Source organism: Ascaphus truei, chromosome 6 (assembly GCF_040206685.1).
Source record: "Ascaphus truei isolate aAscTru1 chromosome 6, aAscTru1.hap1, whole genome shotgun sequence".
Lineage (NCBI taxonomy): Eukaryota > Metazoa > Chordata > Amphibia > Anura > Ascaphidae > Ascaphus > Ascaphus truei.
This window is the reverse complement of record NC_134488.1, coordinates 72,138,745-72,162,072: the sequence shown is the minus strand read 5'-3', so window position 1 is coordinate 72,162,072 and position 23,328 is coordinate 72,138,745. Positions and strand designations below refer to the sequence as shown.

Sequence of the window (23,328 nt, the reverse complement as noted above, 5' to 3'; positions counted from 1 at the left end):
GAGTTTGTGTTTTTATTTTTAGCCACAGAAACCAATGGGTCACTTTAAGTGCAGCTCTTGTCCACAATGTAAGTATATGTTATCGAACACCTGTCTCCAAAACACTTAGGACAAAAACGTTTTGACATAAAGTCCTTTATAAATTGTTGTTCCATGTATGTCATTTATATTGCACTATGCAAGTGGGGAAACAATATCTGTGGCCCGTGCTATTTATAGTTTTATGAACATCTGCATGCATTTGATAATGCATCGCTATCGCCATGCATATGATGGAAGATCAGGGGGGTGACGAATATTGTTTACATTTCATGACTTTTGAATGTGTAACATGTGACCTAAGGGGTGAATAAAAATGAAAAACGATGTTACAAAGAGAATCCTTTTGGATATCGACTCTGGATGCGTAAAGCCATGCAGGGCTAAATAAGCAAATCAATTCTTACGTTTCTGTGAGGGAGTTCTCTTTTGTATATTGCAAGCATATAAGGCATATATTGATCATTATTTTAGTTGCATGCAGATGAACAGTATATATCATAAGTGAGCGTTCCTCGGTACAGTTGATTGGAGGATTTCAAACATGTGACCATTTGTGTGGTCCATTTATACGATGGGCCCTGAACAAGCCCTAAGGTAAGAAGCACGTTGGGCTGTTCTCCTTTCTCCCCTTTTCTGCATCTCCTCTCAGCAGTTTTATACTGTATGTCTCTTTTCCATTTCATCTGTATTAAAGTATGTATTTTTAGACGTAGTGCTGAGTCCTCAATCTTTGTCAGTTTGTCCGCCCGTCAGCATCTCTGATGGTAAATACAACTCTGACACAGGTGACGTTTGTTGCGTTTCCGAAGCGCCCCCGTTTTGGTGTTTTTATGTTTTGGTTAAAATAAAATGTAATAGATTCTTAATTTAAAAGACAGTCTCCTATTTTCCAATATAAACATGTCTTGAAAAAATGGGATAAGTCACCTCTTCTTGGTCCAATACAAATGATCATCATTAAGAAACATCTTGTCCTGGACCAATACTGTTATTACAATGACTTTGAACTACATCAGTTTTGTGTAGAATGCCACCCTGGGACTCAGTGCTTTATCAAACATGTAAAAGCCTGTATATATACAGTAACATTACACATTCAACAACTGTACTTGTATCTTCTCCTTAGCTCCCGTTTATGCTGTAGAACTCCACAGATACCTGGGTAGACTCAGGTTTTTTTGAGGTGGTTAAAAAAAAATGCTCGCATTTCCTCGTATAGGAAAATATTTATTTTGCTGCCTGATGATAAGGTGCCTACTTTATATGATTTCTGGAGAGACATTCATTTTAATGACATTGCAAATATAAAATTAAGTTACTTTAAAAATTAAAACAAACAGCTGAATGGTGTCCTGTGTTTTCCTCAAAAATATTCTGGAGTGGGTTCACTTTTGATGTTGGACATTCTGTGCCCCTGCAAATAAATAAATTAAACCCCTTCATATACTCATATGTTGTGCGCATCCCACACGTGTGTAGTTTGTATCAGGAAACCCTGTGATTATTACATACATACTGTATGTACCTGGCTGTGCATGTGTTGCTGATGACCTCTTGGCTGTTGTAAGGTGTTCGACCGTTTGCAGTCATGCTGCTGATTGTGAAAGTATTAATACGTTTACTTAATGTTCAGCTGAACGGTGACTCATACCTGGAGCTACAGCATGGAGGGGGGTGTTTTCTGTTTTTGTACTCTACGCAGTCACCAAAGTATGACCGCGTTTCACTACTGTTTTTGTTTTTTTTAAATAAACTCCCACTTCCTTTTGTAAAAGAATAAGGGTTTGACTGTAAAAGTAGGGTGCTTTCTTTTCACATAAAGATACAATAATAAAACAGTGTCTAAGGAGTTTGACTCTTGTTCAAATTGATTGGGCTCACAGAACCACTAATTATTTAATGACGACTTGACCACTTAATGTAGCTATACACTGCGGGGGACAACAGCCTTGCCATATAAAGCATTACAAAGCTGTGTTTTTACAGCCAACTCAGAGTTCAAAAATGTTCTCACAGGCCCCCATAAAAGGGATGAGAGTAACATCATGTGATCACTACTCTGTAAGGCATCCATGTTGGGAGGGTATTTTTCTGGACTGCATCCTACTCTTGCTTATAAGTGCATGTCACAAATGACCACACACATTGCAGCGTTTATGTCTTATTCCCATTACACTTATTGAACAGATTTGTAATAGGCTGAGATACCTTTAAAAGCAGCACACTGTTTTTGTAAGATATTTTGAACTGTGGTGTACCCAGTGCTGAACCATTATGTGGCATGGTCATAGTGCAGTACCAATGATGTTGCAGCTTTCTATTGGCTCACCATAGCAAGGCTGTTACAGGGTCTATATGGGTATCACATGGTGGGTCAAAGAGATAAAAATAGCACAGTGTATTTATGAGTTTAGATGTTAAAATAAAAAAGTTTATTTTTTGAATTCAGTACGTTACTGCTTAAATGAACTAACAATAGAGGTTTTCATAATTGTATTTGTGTTTGCGACCTACGGAGGACTGAGAGGAATAAGAGGATTTCAGTGGACTTGGGCTTGGGTGTAAGTGAGGGATAGGTCTGAAAAAGAGTCCCCCTTAGAGTAGAGGTTATGAAATATGGAAGAAGGGTGGGTGGAGGACACTGAAGCGGCAAACGGAGGGAACATAGAAGCAGGCGGGTATTTAAAGTGATTGGGGGAGGAGCCTGTGGGAAAAGTGGAGAAGAAAAGGGGCCTGATGTATTCTTTTGATCATTCTCTGATGATAAGTTGATCAACTATGTCTGGTTCTCGCATTGCTGAAAGAAGGTTTGAGCTTTCATGAGAGGAGGCTGAAATAGAGGAAATGCCTGTATGACATTCTTGAGTGAAACCGGAGATTAGGAAGTGGATTAAGGCTTGAGAAGGGTGATTTTTCAAGTCTTTTGCCAATGTGAAGATGTTTACTTTGGAGCATCCTAGTCTTTGGTTTGGGAAAAGAAAGCTGTTTAAGGCATACTGACTTGGAGTGGGCTTGACGCCATTTGGAGCAGATGTGCAGAAGATGACACGTGCTAGCGAAGCATGCCTGAGTGTTGCCATTATTACAAATTTGTGTGTTGCCTACGTAATGAATAGTTCTGTCCAGTCTATTCACTTGAAGGAGGTCACTGTAAGGATTTTGAATAGTAAATGAGATGTTGGGAAGTGAGGCAGAAGCCTGAAGTGCTGAAGGAAGAGTAAGGGGGGAGATCGAGATGACTGCCGCTCCCGTAGAAAAAAGTATCATGAACTCACCAGATCAGTGGAAATAAAATGTTCTTTATTGACCTACATAAAATTGGACATAGATAGAGCCGAACTCCTCCTCCCACGCGTTTCACGCCCACTATGGCGCCTTGACAAAACGCCCTTTCGTGCTGAAGGGAGAGTCTAAAGGTTGTCCTTTTTTTGTCCTTCTTTTTGGCCTACCCCATCACCTACGCCCAAGCCAAATTATATTCTCATCATCTCGTTCCCCTCAGTTCGCTGCACACACAACTATAATCATACACTTGAAAACATATTATAATTGTGTCAATGGTCAGGTGCAGTTGTACTAGTGCTTTACTGTACACATGACATGGAGAGAAAAAAAATGAGGTTGTGAAGTCCTTGCACACTATTCTAAGGCAGTTTGCCTGTGATTGTGGGCATTGCTGGGGCTGAATGGCAGAGCGGAAAAGGGGCCTATTATATGGTTGTGATTATTCTTTGTCCACGAGTTGATGAACTAGATCTGGTTTGCGTATTGCTGAAAGAACGTTGGAGCACTTGTGGAAGTAGGCAGGAATAAAGAGGAACACCTATAGGAAGTCCTTGAACGAAACCTGAGAGAAGAAAGTTGACTACGGCTTGAGAGGAATAGTTTGTCAATTCTTTTGCCAGTGGCAAGATCTTGATGAGGAGCGTCCAAGTCGTGGATCTAGCAAAATCCATTTAAAGCATACGGTCTTTGCGTGGACTCGCCGGCATTTGGAACAAATATGTAAGAGGCAGCATATGCTGCAAAGTATCCCTGAGTGTTGACATTATTGCAGATTGGACAATTACCCAAGTCATGTATAAACTAATTCTGTCCAATTTGTCGATTAGAGAGCGGTCGGTGGAAGGATTGCTATTAGTACAGAAGATGTTGGGCAGTGAGGATGGCATTTTTTAAAAAGAAGTGAGCTGACAATCTCAAACGGAAAGGGGACTGAGGCGGGTTAGATGGGAGAAGGAGCCACATGATAACATACAGCTGCTTTTATACCAGCGAAGTGGTGGCAGGATAACCCATTGTCCAAGGAGCTCCAGTCTAAGTTGGAATTGAATTGGGAATGAGTGGCTGCAGCTTTCACTGAAAATGAGCGATGGTAGTAGTATAAGGCGGTACCTCCGTATCCGTAATCCCAAATCGACTAGATTGTATACACAGAGGTCAAGTTATCCATTTAATATAAAACCTACTGTAAAATGAATTTGGGTATGGCTCATTTTTTGAGGGAGACTAGGGTCTTTAGATTTGAGGATGACAGGATATGATTCTGTTCTGTATCTGATCTTGTGAAGAAATTAAAAGTGATACCGGATAGATGTCTTTGCCGTCTAAGAGATCTTAGCGGAGATGACTGGGTACGAGGCAAGAGGCAGATATAGTAGGAACTGATGATGCTGTATCTTGAAGAGGATGGATAGGAATGGTGACCGGTTGTTAACAGGGCTGGTGGTGTTGGTGAATGTGAGATACTATTGAAAAAGGTGGCCTTGGATGTTGATACAGATGAGGTGAGGTGATGGAGGAGATAGAGAATATGGCAGAGGTCGCTGGGAGGGTATACTGGCGATGAGGATGGATTAACAGAACATAACAGGTGAATGTCGGCTTTTTTGGCAGTAGCAGAATGAGGGATGCCTCGTTTATGTAGTTCTGCTATGAGCTTTAGAGCGGTCCAGTTTCAGATCAATGGAAAAGGACTGTTGGTGGAGAGACTTGAGTAAAGACGTAGGGAAGGACCTTCATCTGTATCGGAAGGAAGAGCTGTATGCAGGATTGGACACGAATGCTCTGAGTAGGTCTGATACAGTAGATGTACTGCAGATGTAACGGACAAAAGGAGAAGGGAGAGATGTTCGCTCACACTCCCAGACCGAGAGAGTTGACCAGCTTCTGACCTCTTGTAGTAAAAGTAAATGTATTTTTTTTTAAAGATTTAGGGGATGTAAGGGGGTGGTTAATAGAGGTTTAATGAGGTACAGGGTAAGGTTAACGAACCAACTTAACTGATAACTGGTTAAATTAGCACCCAAATAGGGGATTGGTAGCCTAATGGGAAGATATGGAGAGGTGGGGGTAATTTAAAGCTGGCTTGGCTGCTGCTGGGCTGTTGCACGGAGGAGCAGAGGAGGCTGCTGGCTGCAGAATGCTGCTGTGTGATTGGCTGATAAAAGGAGGGAAGTGATGGAGCTCAGCGGAGCTCGGGTTGGTTAAGGGAAGGAGGGCTGTCGGGACCCTGGGGTAGTGATATGTCAAAGGTTGCGTGAAGTGGAAGGGTGGGAGGTGGGCATCTGAGAGAATGCACGGTCCTGTGATAGGCTCAGTAGGAGCCGGAAGAGTCGGCAGCGACGGCTATTAAGGAGGAGGGAGCAGAGAGTGTTGCGAAGAAGTACGGCAGCAGGAGAAGCCAGATGCGACTGGAGTGTCTCGACACACTATATGTGGCAAGCGTAGGGAGAAAAGGAGGAAGTGGGTATTTAAGTTATTGGTGGAGAGGCCTGCGGCCTCCCCACAATCTGACGCACCTGCCTTGGAATTACTGCAAAAGTTGCCTATAGACCTTGTAGTGATTCTGATACAGATACTGATTCTAAATACTTATAAACTGTCTACATATTGATAAAGTACCCATAGGCTTTTTTCTGCCTTCTAGCTGCTATTAACAATTGCCATGTGCTAGTAAATTGATTTTAGATCTTATTTGCGCGCTAGCCCTTTTTGTTGATAGAGCTGGGCACCACCATTTTTTGCCATTTGCTCTTTTTTTCTTAGTCTCTCGCATTGCTGGAAGCATGTTCATGGAGTTTCGATTGTCAGGGTCTTGTGAGTACTGTACTGAAATCTCCTTTCAATTACTTTGGACACGGAGTTGGGACAAATCATCCCCTCATTATAGAGGGTTCAAACAGTGTGTTCTGAAGCGCTGTGAATTCAAGGGTTACCGACAGGTGGTCTGGAGTCGCAGACTCTCCAGGGACTACAGACACCTATCCTCCCCTGTTGACTCGCAGCGCTCAAGCTTTGAGCACATGTGTATATATGCAGATCATGGGGCTATACATTTTATGAACATTACACTCCGACCTATAGCCTCATATGAATTACTCCGCACAGATTTCAACATATTATTGAATGCTGTTTTTCTCGATTTACAAGCGACGTTGAACTTTGTATACACGATGACAGCTCTGAAGCACTCATACTGGACTGTTTGTTTTCTTTTTGCATTAAGGGAAGATATATGGTGATACAGCAGGTGATACACTCGGTAGTGACCGTGACACTCAGTAGTGACCAGCTAATTATTGCAGCTACTCCTTTAGACACCAACACTCTTATGACCTCATAAGTGCACGTTATAGGGCACAGTTATTATTTGCAAGCTCAGTTAATTATTATTCATTGTGACTCCTGTTTTTTTGTTTCCCACCATAACCCAAAAATATGTAACAAACTCTCCTGTCACATTTATATTTAAGATTTTTTTTTTATTAAAGTGGCAGAATAAGGGGTGTCGCAATACAACGCAGAGAACTAAAATTGGCAGAAATAAATTCTGATCTTATAGAGCCTAAAATGTTAGTGACGTGTTTAGAGACCTAAAAAGAAATTAGGAGCAAGTGTTGTTGGTATTCACTGCCTACCCAAGAGAGTAAGTAATGCAAATGAATGACTCCACGGGGCTTACAAGTAAGTTGGCATTTACATTGCTTCATTTCTTGGACAGGAACTGGAGTACACTTTTACTTGCTCCTACTGTGTATACATTGATGTAATTCTCCTAATATACCACTAACAGTGTAAGCTCAGTGGAGCCATGAATCAACACTACTACAATACTTCATTGAGAATGTGGATTTTTAGATCTAACTAAAGAAACTAATTTGGAGTGCGTCCTATTCATTAACAATGTAATTGATGGACAAGGGCACACGGATTTCAATCATAAAGAATTTATTGTGCCATAGAACAGTGTGTTCTATGGCACAATACATTCTTAATGACTGAAATCCGTCTGCCCTTGTCCATCAATTACATTGGATACTGGATGAAATGCAGGTCTTCCCTGGGACTAGGGAGCACCGGTTAATGTATCGCAAATCATTGTTATTTTTCTTTGGTGTGCAGCAAACCTTACTTTCTTATTCATTGACAACATCACTTTGCTTCATTGAAGCTTTACTTCTTTTAAAAAAAAATGAATTTTATATAAGTGCCAGTTTTTGTTCCATATCCTGCATCTCTTACGCTTTGAACCTCAACAGCCATGGTACTGCTGGTGATGGACACAAAAGCCGGAGTCACTGAACCATAATTGGACATCTCAGTCTTTGCTTCTCTACATTACAACATAAACTAAAAAAAAAAAAAATTCTGATTCCGACAGGTTAATTCATGTTGGAAGCATATTTATGCTTTAGATGACTGCCAGAGATTGAGAATTGTTCTGGTATAGATAGCAAACCTGGGGGAAGCATAGCTTGTGCATACTGGCACTTGAATATTTTCTTTCTTTGCTCCGATAGTAAAGCATGAAACAAACAAGGAGTGCCTTGATACCACATATCCCCCCTCCCACCCCCCACTCGCAAAAATTTATAATGCACTTTTTTGTTCATCTAATCCCTTAACAGTCCTTTCTGTGCTTTGTGGATTCTTGACATTGATTTTTAAAGTGTATGCACTCCAGAAGTATAGTATCTTGCATTCTATTTTAGGCCTTTGCAGCTTGTAAGAAGTGGATGCTTGTCCTTGACTGGCCACTATCTTATATATTTGGAACTCTTAAAGAAAATATCACAATTTTTTTGGTTAACTTTGAACCTGGTTGGGATCCCCCGTTTCAGTAGATATTCAAGTCCGAGCACTTCCAGGAAGTAGTCAAATCAGTCTTGTCGGCCAATGAATGAGGAGAATGTCTTGCTGCATACAGTAGTAACATTCCTCTAATTCATTTGGCTACCTCAATGACTTGACAGTGGTCCTTTGATATACCAAAAGTAACATGAAATTAGAGATTAAATTCAGGTAATACAACATGTAAAAAATATCCCTGATAGACTGAAATGCAGTAGGTCTTTACATCACACCCACAAGCCATGTTATCTGTATTAATTTGCTGTGCTGTATGATAATACTGCATATTTCACCCTTTATTCCACATACAGTATTATTTTAATGTTTGTGAAGGCTTACAAAGTCGGTGTTTGTTTTATTTAATTGTATATATTTTGTGCAATTTTATTTAATCTTATGAATAATAAAATGATCCAATTCCAATTGATTTCCACCATTTCAAAAAGAAAGACAGCATTCAATTGGGACTAAAATATTTGAATATTTTTGTATACGTTTTTGATTCTTACACTGTACATCATTTTGGAACTCAGACGTTAAAAATGATCCATTAAAACGTATCGGATTTCATTGGTGTTTTTAAATGGCCTCCTATACAGTTATGGCTTTTGGGGTGGACATGGTTGCATTAGCATTATTTTTCTGCAATACATTATTAGAATCGCATCATAGCAATGTAACACTAGTCCCCATATTTAATGTGGTGAGCTGCACTAAACCTATAATTAACAATGTGCTGAGTTCAATGCACCTAAGTACAAGTTAGCACGTTGTTACCTACATGTTAATTACTTCTCACCGTATCAAATATAGGCACAGTGATGACAGTTGATACTGCCTGATGTTAAACCAATGTCAGAAAGGCTTATTAAGTTAATTAGCATGGATTACAGGGAAAATGCACACAAGCTTAGCCCTCAAGACATGATACGTGTGTGGAATTTAGATGAGCAGGTAATATTCTGTCACTGAATCCTCTGTCATATTTTGCCTTTCAGGGTGGTTAAAGAAGAGATCTCAGATGACAATTCCAAGCTCCCTTGTTTTAATGGCAGAGTGGTGTCCTGGGTAAGTGATCGCATTAAATGCTTGATGGGTAAGTGATGGAATGTGGAGGTCAGTCTTGACATAAAGAACTTGTAATGTAATTAGTTGTCTTGGAGACTACAACATATACCACACAGTTTACCAGCACATGATCTGTTTGTCACTTTTCATTGTAAATGCATCAGGTTTTTTTTAATATTATGTAATACTCTTCAGTTCGATGAATGATAAGCATCATGTGGCTTGAGGGACAGAATTGATGGATTGTTGACACGTTCTCTCTCCGGATTTCTCTGTTGTCGTATAAATGGGTTTTGTCTCAGGGGTTTATAAGAAGATTAGAGGAGATGCACACTGTGTTAAACCTTCTAATACCTACATTGAACGGCTTACTTATTTTAACCCCTTCACTAGTGGTGTTGAAGATTGTTTAAAGAGTCCACAGCATTTCATCATGTATTTTAACCACAAGGCCTTCTATTTTGCCCCCCCCGTTTATGCAGCTGGTTTTGGCAGAAAGCTCCCACTCAGATGCTGGATCTCAGAGCACTGAAAGCCGCACAGACCTTCCTCTTCCCATTGAGAGAACGGGGGGCATCGGAGACTCGCGCCCACCGTCTTTCCAGTAAGAGACCTTGCGTGGCTGGAACTGTCGCGTTGATGAATTGTGAAAATAATATGAAAGGCAAACTCCACATATACACAAACAAAGAAGGACAAGTAGCGGTACAGGCTTCCCATACTGCACAGGCAGAGTATACATTGGGTAGCTCTATCACACAAACAAAGAAGGACAAGTAGCGGTACAGGCCTCCCATACTGCACAGGCAGAGTATACATTGGGTAGCTCTATCACACAAACAAAGAAGGACAAGTAGCGGTACAGGCCTCCCATACTGCACAGGCAGAGTATACATTGGGTAGCTCTATCACACAAAGAAGAACAAGTAGCGGTACAGGCCTCCCATACTGCACAGGCAGAGTATACATTGGGTAGCTCTATCACACAAAGAAGGACAAGTAGCGGTACAGGCTTCCCATACTGCACAGACAGTGTATACATTGGGTAGCTCTATCACACAAACAAAGAAGGACAAGTAGCGGTACAGGCTTCCCATACTGCACAGACATAGTATACATTGGGTAGCTCTATCACACAAACAAAGAAGGACAAGTAGCGGTACAGGCTTCCCATACTGCACAGGCAGAGTATACATTGGGTAGCTCTATCACACAAACAAAGAAGGACAAGTAGCGGTACAGGATTCCCATACTGCACAGACAGAGTATACATTGGGTAGCTCTATCACACAAACAAAGAAGGACAAGTAGCGGTACAGGCTTCCCATACTGCACAGACAGAGCATACATTGGGTAGCTCTATCACACAAAGAAGGACAAGTAGCGGTACAGGCTTCCCATACTGCACAGACAGAGTACACATTGGGTAGCTCTATCACACAAAGAAGGACAAGTAGCGGTACAGGCCTCCCATACTGCACAGGCAGAGTATACATTGGGTAGCTCTATCACACAAACAAAGAAGGACAAGTAGCGGTACAGGATTCCCATACTGTACAGACAGAGTATACATTGGGTAGCTCTATCACACAAACAAAGAAGGACAAGTAGCGGTACAGGCCTCCCATACTGCACAGGCAGAGCATACATTGGGTAGCTCTATCACACAAACAAAGAAGGACAAGTAGCGGTACAGGCCTCCCATACTGCACAGGCAGAGTATACATTGGGTAGCTCTATCACACAAACAAAGAAGGACAAGTAGCGGTACAGGCTTCCCATGCTGCACAGACAGAGTATACATTGGGTAGCTCTATCACACAAACAAAGAAGGACAAGTAACGGTACAGGCTTCCCATACTGCACAGACAGAGTATACATTGGGTAGCTCTATCACACAAACAAAGAAGGACAAGTAGCGGTACAGGCCTCCCATACTGCACAGGCAGAGTATACATTGGGTAGCTCTATCACACAAACAAAGAAGGACAAGTAGCGGTACAGGCTTCCCATACTGCACAGACAGAGTATACATTGGGTAGCTCTATCACACAAACAAAGAAGGACAAGTAGCGGTACAGGATTCCCATACTGCACAGACAGAGCATACATTGGGTAGCTCTATCACACAAACAAAGAAGGACAAGTAGCGGTACAGGCTTCCCATACTGCACAGGCAGAGCATACATTGGGTAGCTCTATCACACAAACAAAGAAGGACAAGTAGCGGTACAGGCCTCCCATACTGCACAGGCAGAGTATACATTGGGTAGCTCTACCACACAAACAAAGAAGGACAAGTAGCGGTACAGGCTTCCCATACTGCACAGACAGAGCATACATTGGGTAGCTCTATCACACAAACAAAGAAGGACAAGTAGCGGTACAGGCCTCCCATACTGCACAGGCAGAGCATACATTGGGTAGCTCTATCACACAAACCATGGCTGGAATGCCCTTGAACTTTTTTTGAAATAATAGAATATGGATCTGTTTTTAATGGAATATCTCGCCGTCTTTTCTTCTACAAGAAATATAGCGTACACTTATTTTAAAATGCAATTGGACATTGAGAATTTACTGTCAACACATCAACAATGACCAAATCTTAATTTTGGTGGCAATGTTGCGTGCCATGAAATCCGAGCAGGCAAATGAATATAAATATATGAATTGCTCCTCGTAATACATAGATTATACCAGGGGCAGCCAACTCCAGTCCTCAACGGCCACCAACAGTTCAGGTTTTAAGGATATTCCTTCTTCAGCACAGGTGGCGCGGCCAACCCCTAGCCTATATACAGATGCAGTGGCCGTTATTCGAACAATTCACGGCGCAGTTTTCGTGTGCGCTGCTGTATCCCACGCGGCATTAAAGCGGCCAATCGCCTCAGGCACACGTGTTTATCGTGGTTGCTTTGTATGAATTTCATGGAATGTGTGCAATTAAATGCAATGAAATGAATGAATTGTAATGTGTACAGTACTGTGCTACTGTGTCAATTTCAGGTGTTTAAAAGCCAGAACACTAAAATGCCATTTTCTGCACTCGCGTATAAAGGCGGTACAGTTGGAAGAAATCGCGCGCCATCACATGGGTATTCCGAGGTATACAACGCGTGAAGTGTTCGAATAATGGTCGCTGCATCTGTAAATATAAACCTTTAGTTATACGATTATTTTTTTATGCACCACTAGGTTGTGCTGTTGCAAATGTTTTCTGTATGAGCAAAGTGCAAAATAAACGAGTCAAAGTATATGCAAAGGAACTGAACACATATAAATACAATCGCTTCAGAAGACGTACTGGTAACATTCTAACCAATGCTGAATCCATCTTACAAAATATCTTACAAAATATCCCTTCTATGGTGTCCCTTTCTGCTCTGTAATCAAAACAAACAAACAAATACTGTACAGTACAGTACATGCAACTAAGTAGGATGAGGTATTTTCCAAAAAAGGTAGAAAACAACAGGATCTATCTTCACAGCAATGGAAGAAAGTTCTTGCTTTAGGTCCCATTGGACAGCTCAGAGATGCAGTGTTCTGAGAGCTTGCAGGACCCTTTTAATTTGCTGTAATTTTGTTCCTTTCTGTTCACTAACTGAATCATGAAAAAATAAAGGGGATGCCAATGGCCTCAGAGATAATCAGTGTCAGAGCCTGCATTGAAAAATCTGAGTTTGTTTCAACATTTCACATACTGTATATGGAGCTCTGTAGAGGACCCCACCCTCACATTGATAAAGGCTGAGTGACACAGCCGAAACGTCAGATCACTTTGGTCTACTAAATATTATTTGATTCACAAGACCGTTGTGCCTGTACTTCCCTGAGGACCCCACCCTCACCTTGTTTTATTATGTATTTGCTTTTCTCAAACATCTTCCAAATTCATTGCATCAGGTCGCCCCATGTGCAGCTATCAACATTATAAGTGGCTCAATGTTTAATAGTTTACAGGAAGAACATTTTAATTTTCAAACACAAATTTTATCTAAAGACAGACAATCCAAGACATGCCTCCAAACATGTCTGCCAAGTTTCCCAAACTATCTTCTTTCAGATTCATGACATGAGACTGTTATAATTAGTTAATGGGTATAAACAGCCTGTATCATAAGAGGATGCTTTGTATGCAGGATTTTAAGACCCATGGTGTACTGAACCTATAAATGATCTTAGTGTGGTACTCTCTTATAACACTAGAGGTCATGAATCGGGCTCTTTTTATTTTTACGTATAAGGGCTCAGCTTTTCTCCAGTTCTACTAATACATTTGATTTTAGAAAATGCCATGAAACATTCTGGAAGTTCTATGAACACGAGACATTTTGGTGTCCTTGTTGTATGTCTCGGAATGGTTGCTAGTTATTGTGGGCACATAATGAAGCTTCCCTGTATTGCAGCCCTAACGCTGGCAGCAGTCGAGATGGACTGGACAATGAGACAGGAACAGACTCGGTGGTGAGCCACAGGAGGGACCGGCACCGGCGGAAGAACAGAGAGTCTCATGATGACGGTACCGTAACCTCTCTTCTTTATTACAAAGTCCACGTTCAAATCTGTGTGTGTTATTCATGCCTACTGACGAAATGGCAGCAACATCTAACAAAGGAAACAAGGTTCTTTACTAGTTCCGTGTACTAGTGTATGACTTTTTTCTGTACACTTTCAGTGCACGCAGAACAGGTTCCATTTGAGCAACTGGAATTAACAGTGAAAACACTGTATATAATGCTACCTCCATATGCAGAACATAAACAGAAGGGACAGCAACAATGCAACACGCCCCTCTCCATACATGTATAATGCATTTCCAGACTTGTGGGTATGCACAGAACATGCACAGCATGAGCAGTGGAATCCTACACCACACATTTTCCATCAAACTCTCCTTGTTCTGTAAATACGGCTGTGCTAGAAGCAGATGGAAAATCCTCAATGTTGACCCGCCTTCTTGCCATCTTCTCCATTCTGCAAAGAATATCAGGAGTTGGCTTACTGCACAGTGAAGTGTTTGTCCATCTCCTTTATGAAAAAAAATGTCACTTCATTTGGTAGTCCCAATTCCTACCCCCGGAGCTGAACTGCTGTTTTTTCAGCTCCATACTGTAGTTAGATACTTCACCTGTTTCATTACTGGTGTTAACTCGGTGAAATCTCAGGGGTCCCACGAGCCAATAGGAAGCCACAGTGCCCTCCGTTGCAGCTTCCTATTGGACGGCCATTTAAATGCCATGGGAGAACACCTGTTACTACACTGGTATGTATTTTGGGAACTGGGTTCAAATCTTGTAATAAAAAAAAATAAAAAAAGATGGGTAATATTGTCGGGACTGCTGCTCTAATACACATAAGGGAGATATGCATCAATCTTCAGTGATAACAAAGGATCTCTTGAGCAAAGAGCTAACATCACTTTAGATTTAAATAATAAATTCAATTTACTGACACTCATTTTTTCACATCCAACTATAATACAGGGCTTCAACTCTAACTGCTTTGCCTGATGTAAGGGCTACACACAGACATCCTGACAAAGGTCCAAATAGGGACCGAAACGTTGATCTCTAAATAAACCTTCACCTTTTCACCAAAACTTCTCTGGCGTACCATCGTCATCTGAACTCCGCTCCTTGTGGAAGTCTGAACACCCGTGGCAGCTGTTACTGGAATACTGGGAGTGATCCTCTTGTATTCGACACACAGAACCTTCACACACAGGGAAGTTAGGTGTCACATTTCCCCACTACAAAACGGATTTATTGCTTTGAATAAATCTGGTGCAGAAGGGCTGAAAGAACAGATACAGAAGGGCTGAAAGTAAAACATGTACAGTATGTGGGTGTGTATCCCCAGCAGTGTGTCCAACACTACAGAGTCATACAGAAAAATACAAAACGGGAAGCAGCGCTCTGTCCTATATAGATTCATTGTATGGAGATTCCTTGGACAAAGAAATTCAGCATCCAAAGTATTGCAATTTGTGTGCCATTTAATAAGGAGCATGCAGAAATGCCTCTGTGGCCCTATCATCGGGTAGGTGAGTCCGTGGACAATAAAACAGTGTAAGAAGTAAAACCATAATAAAAACCGTATAAGAATACCGGTGACACCTGCCACCCAGCACTGAGAGTGACTTCTCGTTCCCACCACACATATCCGCATAAAGCCCTGGTGACATTAGGGGTGACATCATCACACAATAACGTGGTGACGTCATTCGTTCCAAAGGAACGACGCCTGGAACACAAGAAGAACTTGTCGCATACTTTCTAGTGTATAATGAGCAAAACAGTATGAAAGGCTTACCAGTAAAAAAGGTGGCTAAAAATGAACAAAAGTGGCCCTCGCATATAAAGTGAAACAAACATACTGTACTGTGCAATGAGCTTACAAAAGGAATATATATATATATATACTCAAGATTATTTTTACAGTAGATGTAGTATGGATTGTACAGGGTCTGGACAACCAAATAAACTGGATATTATGGAAAAAATAAAACACTCATAAGTGATGAGTACCACCTAGTGAGTCTTATAGGGACAATATAGTACACATAATGGTCTCATATACATAATAACCTCATATCGGATAACAGATGGGAAAATTACAGATAGACCCTTAAGTCACTTATTTTATGTAGCCCTTAAGGCTAAACAGTCTAATTCATGTATCACATACAGGACACCTACAAGCTCATATTGAACCCCCAAAATAACCACAACATATATATAAGTGTCACAGAGGAGTGCTACTCAGTGCACATCCAGTGAAACCTATACACGGTACAGTGCCTAAATATATATGTATAGATATCTATTAAATAAAATGGTCTTTTAGTTTAACATTTTGGCCAAAGTGTTGTAAGCCCTTGAGCCACTGCACGGCAGACCACATCTCAAGGGTACCTAACACTAATATAAATTCTTAATAACCTGTGCATTACCAGGAAGAATGATTTATAATAAATCTGTCAAAATTAGTTGCATCTTCCTGGTAATGCACAGGTTATTAAAAATTTATATTAGTGTTAGGTACCCTAGAGATGTGGTCTGCCGTGTAGTGGCTCAATGGCTTACAACACTTTGGTCAAAATGTTAAACTAAAAGACCATTTTTATTTAATAGATATCTATACATATATATTTAAGCACTGTACCGTGTATAGGTTTCACTGGATGTGCACTGAGCTCTGTCTGTGTTTCATGTTCTGTCTCTTGTTTTAAATAATTAATGTATCAACCTATGTTCTTACCTTAGAAGTACATTTCCATGTGTCCTCCTCTCAAAGATGGTACATAATCAATAATTTGGAACCTGAGTTGACTCACATGATGTCTTTTGCCAAAAATGTTTGTCAGTTGGCATTTCAATTACATTTCTAAGGGCCTGGCAAATGCTTCTGTTTCTTAACTGGTCTAATTGTCTTTCTAACATAGGCATTTACAGTACAATAGGTCTGCCAAAGTAAGTAGATTACATAATCAGAGTTACATGTAAAGAAATTCCTGATCATATATGATTTTCCTAATATGGGATGTTGGAAAGAGTTGCCTTTAATCACTGAGTTGCAGTGTGTTCATCCCAAACATGGGTATGTGCCACATTTGTCAGTCTGCAAAAAGGCATACGACTCACACGGTGATCGCCAGAGACACAGGGAAATCCCCTGTCTCTGCAGACAGAAAACTGGAGTACATCCTTGGGGGCGAGTTCTAGATTATACCCCACAAGTAAGTTACTTCCAAAAGTAAAATAGATAGGGGAGAGAGTCCCCCCAAGAGTGACGAGTGCTACAGTGGTGCCTGCTTACCTCCCCCCTTCACAGAGAGGTTCCTTCTCCTACTTCCAATAGTACACAAAAGCACATTACAAACGTTCACCAAGTTAATAAAATGTGACATCAAAAACTTTAATTGGTCCAAACAACCAAAACATATCAACTTTAACAGTAGTGAGAAAGAAATGCTAAAAAAAATGTCAGCAGTGATAAGACCATTCTTTGCAAACCGGCTGACAAAGGAGGTGCCCTAGTGATCATGCATTACTTAAAATACAAAGAGGATATTTAAGTGATAATGGCACCACGGCTTTAAGCGGATATCCACAAGTGGAGCTTGAAGATGCGAGTGACGGGAAAATGTCATCACTGCTGGGGACGAACGGCAGGTGCTACTGGTCTTCTTATAGTGACACTGTGTCATTGTTGACTCTAATACACAACGGATGCAGCATGAAATTGACTTAATGGGGCTTATTCTGTAAGCTCTGTTAGCGCTGAACAGTGCTATCTGCACGGAAAGCCCCATTGACTTGAATAGGGCTTTTCGGGAAGATCGTACGGTTCAGCGCTAACAGATCTTACAGAATAAGTCCCATAGTGTCTACTGATTCATCACCCTTAACATCATAATGCCCATTCATAACCCTTGATACAAAACCAACTAATGAACTTCCTAGGGAGGCTCAAAAAATATTATTCTTAAACTGCGACAGGCACATTACATGAAATTCTCCATCATAAACAACTGATTTACACAATTAAAAAATAACACTACATTAAAAAACTATTTTGTAAAAACCCCAAATATGTTTTACTTGTTTCCCAGACTTTCATTTGTCAGGTGCCAATCATAGGATACTAACCCACATTGCAAAGTTACAGAACGAGGATGCCTATTCAATACTTGTGGATTGTGGAGGTAGGGCAGGTCCTGTTGTGACCCTCAAATTGCTCCGAGCAGATGCATTCTCCTCGGCTTGTCCTGACTAGTTGGAAGCTGCCCCTGTGCAGAGCCTTTCTCTGGCTGGGGAATGTTCATGTTGTGAACGATGGTAGGCTGCGATTTATGTGTGGGTGTCCCATATGGTTACATACCTGGGAGGCTCTTGCAGCACCCAAGAGATCTCCCACTTCCTCACTGACTCGGCACTTGTGATATGAGAGAGAGAGAGAGAGAGAGAGAGTCAGAGAGAGAGAGTGAGAGAGTGAGAGAGTGAGAGAGTGAGAGAGTGAGAGAGTGAGAGAGTGAGAGAGAGAGAGAGAGAGAGAGAGAGAGAGAGAGAGAGAGAGAGAGAGAGAGAGAGAGAGAGAGAGAGTGTGTGTGTGTGTGTGTGTGTGTGTGCCAGGATGTCCTTGGGCACTGTACAGCATGTTTGATGGACACATAAGTAAGTTATACTGAGTGTGTTATAGTCACTTCTTGGTTGTAACATATCCACGTGTGTGTTTGAATTCATATCATCACGCCACATAACTAAAAAATGGAACGTACATAAAAGCTGTCACTGTGCAGTTCTAGTTGTCTTCTGAACCTTTATATTTGAAGTGACTTGCTTGAAGGTTCATGAAAGCTGTAATGACTGTTACACTGTGATATCTCACTTCACAGGCTGGTGCCTGAACCACAAAACTACTCCTCTCTCTCTTTAACAAGGCGCTTTTCAGGCAGAACAATTGTACCACTCTATAAAATAATTGTCATCTTTCTGTATTGTCTCAAAGTAACAATGTTCATGTGATTTGCCTCAAGTGTCTCCTGGGCACCTTGATATATTGCACCTTATCAAGGCTTCTTTTCAGTAGGACAATATGGGGCTACAATATGTTCTCGTGTGTACAATATGCGCCATTTAGGTTCAGTTCAGTGATAGTCAGGGGTGGGCAACTCCAGTTCTCAAGAGCCACCAACAGGTCAGGTTTTCAGGATATCCCTGCTAAAGCATAGATGACTTAATCAGTGGCTAAGCCAAAATGACTGAGCCACAGATTGAGTCACCTGTGCTGCAGCAGGGATATCCTGAAAACCTGCCCTTGAAGACTGGACTTGCCCAATTAACTCATTCTAGTCTGTCCAGCAATTATCAAGATGCAAGGGGTCGTTGGGAACAGGAGCCTCACAGGTTTAATAGGCCTGGACCTTTCACACTCTAAAACCAGTCTGTCTCCAATGTGAGAATCCGGGCAGAAATATGTCAGAGGAGTGAAAGGGTCAAGAGTAAAAAGGAAGAATTTAACCCCAGGTTAAGGAGCTGGAGCTTACTGACAGCACTCTCGCTTCTCATCACCTTCCTTGCTAATTAGCAGGTGATTGTCTACAGCAACCTGCACATGATGACCCCTTCCATGCCAGAATAGCCAGATGAGCATAATTATCAGCAGGCCAGTCTGTCCCTGAAGGAATTGCTGAAGCCACTTGTGAGCCCACCTTGCAAGGACTTTCAGCCATTTAATACACATAAGAGAGATATGCATCAATCAAAGTCTAACACAGAAAGACTGAGTAAGCCATGTGACATACATATGAAAAGAAACAGAACAGCAGAGTAGGGATCATTTTTGTGTCAGAAACACCAGGAGGTCATTCAGTGGAGAAATTCAAAATCCCCCCTCCTCCATCAGGCCCCATCGTATTGACTGAGATAGAGTCCGGATTATACCCCAAGATCAGGAAGAGTGAGAATGGGCACTCAAAAGGGGCCAATTAGAGAACTCCTTATGACTTCTCCATTGTCTGCTAGAGGGAATGTTCTCACCCCATTATTCAGACAGATTTCTTGAAATGGGACAGCTACAATGCCCTGTATGTGTAAAGCGAAAGCATTGTAGTGGGGAGGTAAGAGCTTTAGTCTTCCCAAAAATATTAATCATTTAGAAATAGTTGTACTGGACAAAGGGGTGACTGGATTCTTTGCAGGCAGTGGGACCACTATGGTCTGACCACATATATTACTTCTATACAAGTGACCTAAGGTCATCAGCAGTAGGATTGCACCTACGTTTTTGTAGCTCCTTCTGATCACATGTGTAACCATTGGAGAACCAGGAGTTTTCATGTGCAATCCACAAGACTTTAGAGTTGGGTCATTTAACTACTTTTCTTCCTGGACTTTGTGGAGCAGTGTCTTGGCTCCACATGTTGCTGTACTAAACAGCTGTTGGACGCAAACTGGGACCAAAATGCCCTGTGGGCAAAAGTACATTTAATCGTCTTTTGCCACCACATGTATTTGCAAAGCCACAATTTTTTTTTCAATTTAAATAATCCCCTTTTATTCACTCACTACCATAATATTTAAAGGTGTTTTCCAAGTAAATGACCCCCCTTTCCAGCACAGGTTGGAAGCAGGAGTTCGCCTGAGTTGACCCGTGTTAATTTCAGCGATATTTGCCGCAGTCGGAGCTGCTGGTACTTCCTGGTTCTTAAATCTTCTGCGGCATGTGGGCCAATAGAAATCCGCAACGGATGACTTTGCGGCTTCCTATTGGCCAATGTGCCGTGGGAGGTTTAAAACGCCATTTCATTTCCTTAGCAGGCGATGGTACCGGGGGCACCTTCGGAGGTAATTATCTCGGTAGGAAGGGGGTTGCTGGAGCTGAAATGAACGTGGTTCAGCTCTGGAGACACCCTGCATCCCACCTATAAAAAAAAAAACCTGGTATGCAGAACCAATGCTAAATGTAGTATAGGGTGAACTTGATGGACATATGTCTTCTTTCAACCTCATGTACTATGTAACCACACCTTTAACACTCTTGCTCTTCAGTAATGTTATTTACTCTTTATGGCAAAATTTGTACTTAACCAAGTGCAGAAAACCATGTAAGTGGAGTAGCACCTGCTACCGCCATTCATCTCAACGATGCTAGTGAATCTTAATTGGTTGCATAGTTTATTGAAGGACCTTGTTTTACTTGATGGTAATATTCCTCTTTGAGTGCGTTCTGTAAGAGCTGAACACTGAAGTCTAAATACCAAAGACAAGGTTGAACAAATCAAAAATCTGTGTGTTATAACCAACTCTCCTTGCATTTTGACATGCTGTCCCATCAAAGGAAACCAATTGTTCTGAAAAATATAAAACCAGGATATTCTTTACCATAAGGATCAGGGGTCGACATATTGCATATACTATTAAAAATGTAAAGGTAGTTAACAACCAGTTTTGATGGAGTCAATCCCATACCCGCCATACCTTTTTAGCGGCTACTGTACCTATTTTTATGTCCTGTACCTATTAAAACCAGATGCACCTATTGTACGTATTTCTATGTGTGTGAGAGCCATGGAGCACTCAATTGCCTGTCTCTTGCTCGTTGATATTTTGAACTTTACGCTAATTACAACAGCTTAAAAATCAGTAAGCGATTACATAAATGGTCGGCAGGTTATAGTGAACATATCACTACTTTTATGTATGTATTAATATATACAAATATATCCAAAAATACTGTACGTTTTATTTGTATACTGATCTTTGCATTAAATAAATAGCACGTGTTAAGGTGCCTTTGTAGGAGGTGCTTACATGCTTGTCTGCTCCTGTATCTCACGTTGACAGAGGAACTAAAGTGTATTGTAACTATTTTCATGTGCCCAATGTTTAGAGTCTCCGATTCTGGTTTGAATTGGCAAATATAGGTCTAGCCGGTAAAATATTCATTCCATTTTGGCGAGAGAGATAACACCGTAGGCATCTTTCACCTCCCTTAATGTAGTTGTCCTTCTTCAAATGCCTTTTACTATTTCGGGCGTGTTTGGATAGACAACATACAGCCATGTGAAAGTTGTAATGTGTTACTTTTACTTTTGATGCCTTAGTGCTAAAATGATATGCTCAGTCTTTGGTGTAAGGGTTGTGAGCGCTTCAATATGTGAGGAATTTTTTCAAACATATAATTATCCCTTGTTTTGATGGCCCTTAGCCAGTTCATTTAAAACCTGTTTTTCTTTTTCACAAGATGTGCATTACAGCTCCTTGCATTTTGAAAAAAAAAGATTTATGCTATCTTAGATCCAGTAGTGACAGCTGCAAGAACCTATGCATTCATGCAAAGAAGAGAGAGTTTTGACACGCTGCACCTTTTTCTGCTCACAGTTGCATAAAGCTTAATGAATGGTTTCTTATGTCTGGTGCTGATTGTTAACCCTTAACCAGGGTTTCCACAAAGTTACTTGTATGCTAAAACAACGGCTATCGTTTACTCATTAGCATAGGGTTAATGTTAGGTTAATTTAGCACTACTTTGCATTAGCTTCAATAACCTGGTGTTAAGTAATGAGAGAGGCCCACCTTGAGACACCTGTGCTTAAAAGGGTGCACACCCGGTAGATATGGTAATAGGATACAAAGTATATCTTAATGACTCCTATTACATATCGCTCAGGTGTCTCAGGTGTGCTTCTTTTTGAGCACAGGTGTCTCTACACAAGTTTTTTTCAAGGTGGGGTTTGGGGGATCTCGCTATTTCCTGGGAAAAAAATAACCATATGTTATTTAAAGAGCAGCACTGGGTTACCATTGTTATTTGATTTAGTGCATAGGCATTATGCACGAACTATACGTTAATGTAGGTTAACATCGAGTAAAATAGCCTAATGGAGCTTAGTGCGCCTGGACCACTGAATCTGATATATCTCATTATAATATGTGGATCAGTTTACTCTCTGTAACGCCACCTTGATGACAAGCTGGTGCACAGGCTGCATAATTCTAGCAAAGGGGATGCAAGATGAAAAATGCCTTTTTTCGCACCAGTTTTCACGTTACCTGATGCTTGAGAAAGCACCAAATGATACTGCAATTTTAAAGCACATTCTTCTTTCTAACGTATCTCTTTAACCTTTTCGCTGCCGGGAAGGTTGGGCAGCACTCAAGAGCCACTGGACATCTGCCTTCAGTAGCGGTCACACGGTGCAACTGCCAACCAACAGCGGAAACGACAGTAAAGTGGAGGGGGCTCCACTTCCATTTGGACATTTCATACCAGTTGCATTAGCATCTATGCACAGTTTTCACTCTCAAACTCGCTTGTAATATCAGGTCATGTAAATGGTACAGGTTTTATAAATGCTTGCAAACATTTTTAATATTATAATTTTGAATACATCACAAATTATATTACAATAAACTTGCGTCCCTTCTGCTCCTAAACCTTTTCTGAACTGGTCCCTTTGGAAAACTTGTTGAAGGGCCCTGAGGTGCCTGGTTTGGCACATGGGCCGCTGTTGTGCCATAGCTTGTGCCGTACTAAGGCGGAGTAAACCTGTGGATGTTAACTACAGGAACTGTA

The 23,328-nt window shown here is 41.1% G+C and overlaps 1 protein-coding gene across 3 annotated transcripts in view; it reads left to right on the top strand.

Moving 5' to 3' along the window:
- The window catches only part of DVL1 (dishevelled segment polarity protein 1), a 110,541-nt gene that overhangs the window by 39,673 nt on the left and 47,540 nt on the right, over positions 1-23,328 (top strand). For all 3 annotated transcript variants that reach the window (XM_075604783.1, XM_075604782.1, XM_075604785.1), the window contains exons 2-4: positions 9,174-9,243; positions 9,726-9,847; positions 13,656-13,768. In XM_075604783.1, coding sequence (XP_075460898.1) covers positions 9,174-9,243; positions 9,726-9,847; positions 13,656-13,768 — 305 coding nt within the window. The remainder of the gene's footprint in view (positions 1-9,173; positions 9,244-9,725; positions 9,848-13,655; positions 13,769-23,328) is intronic.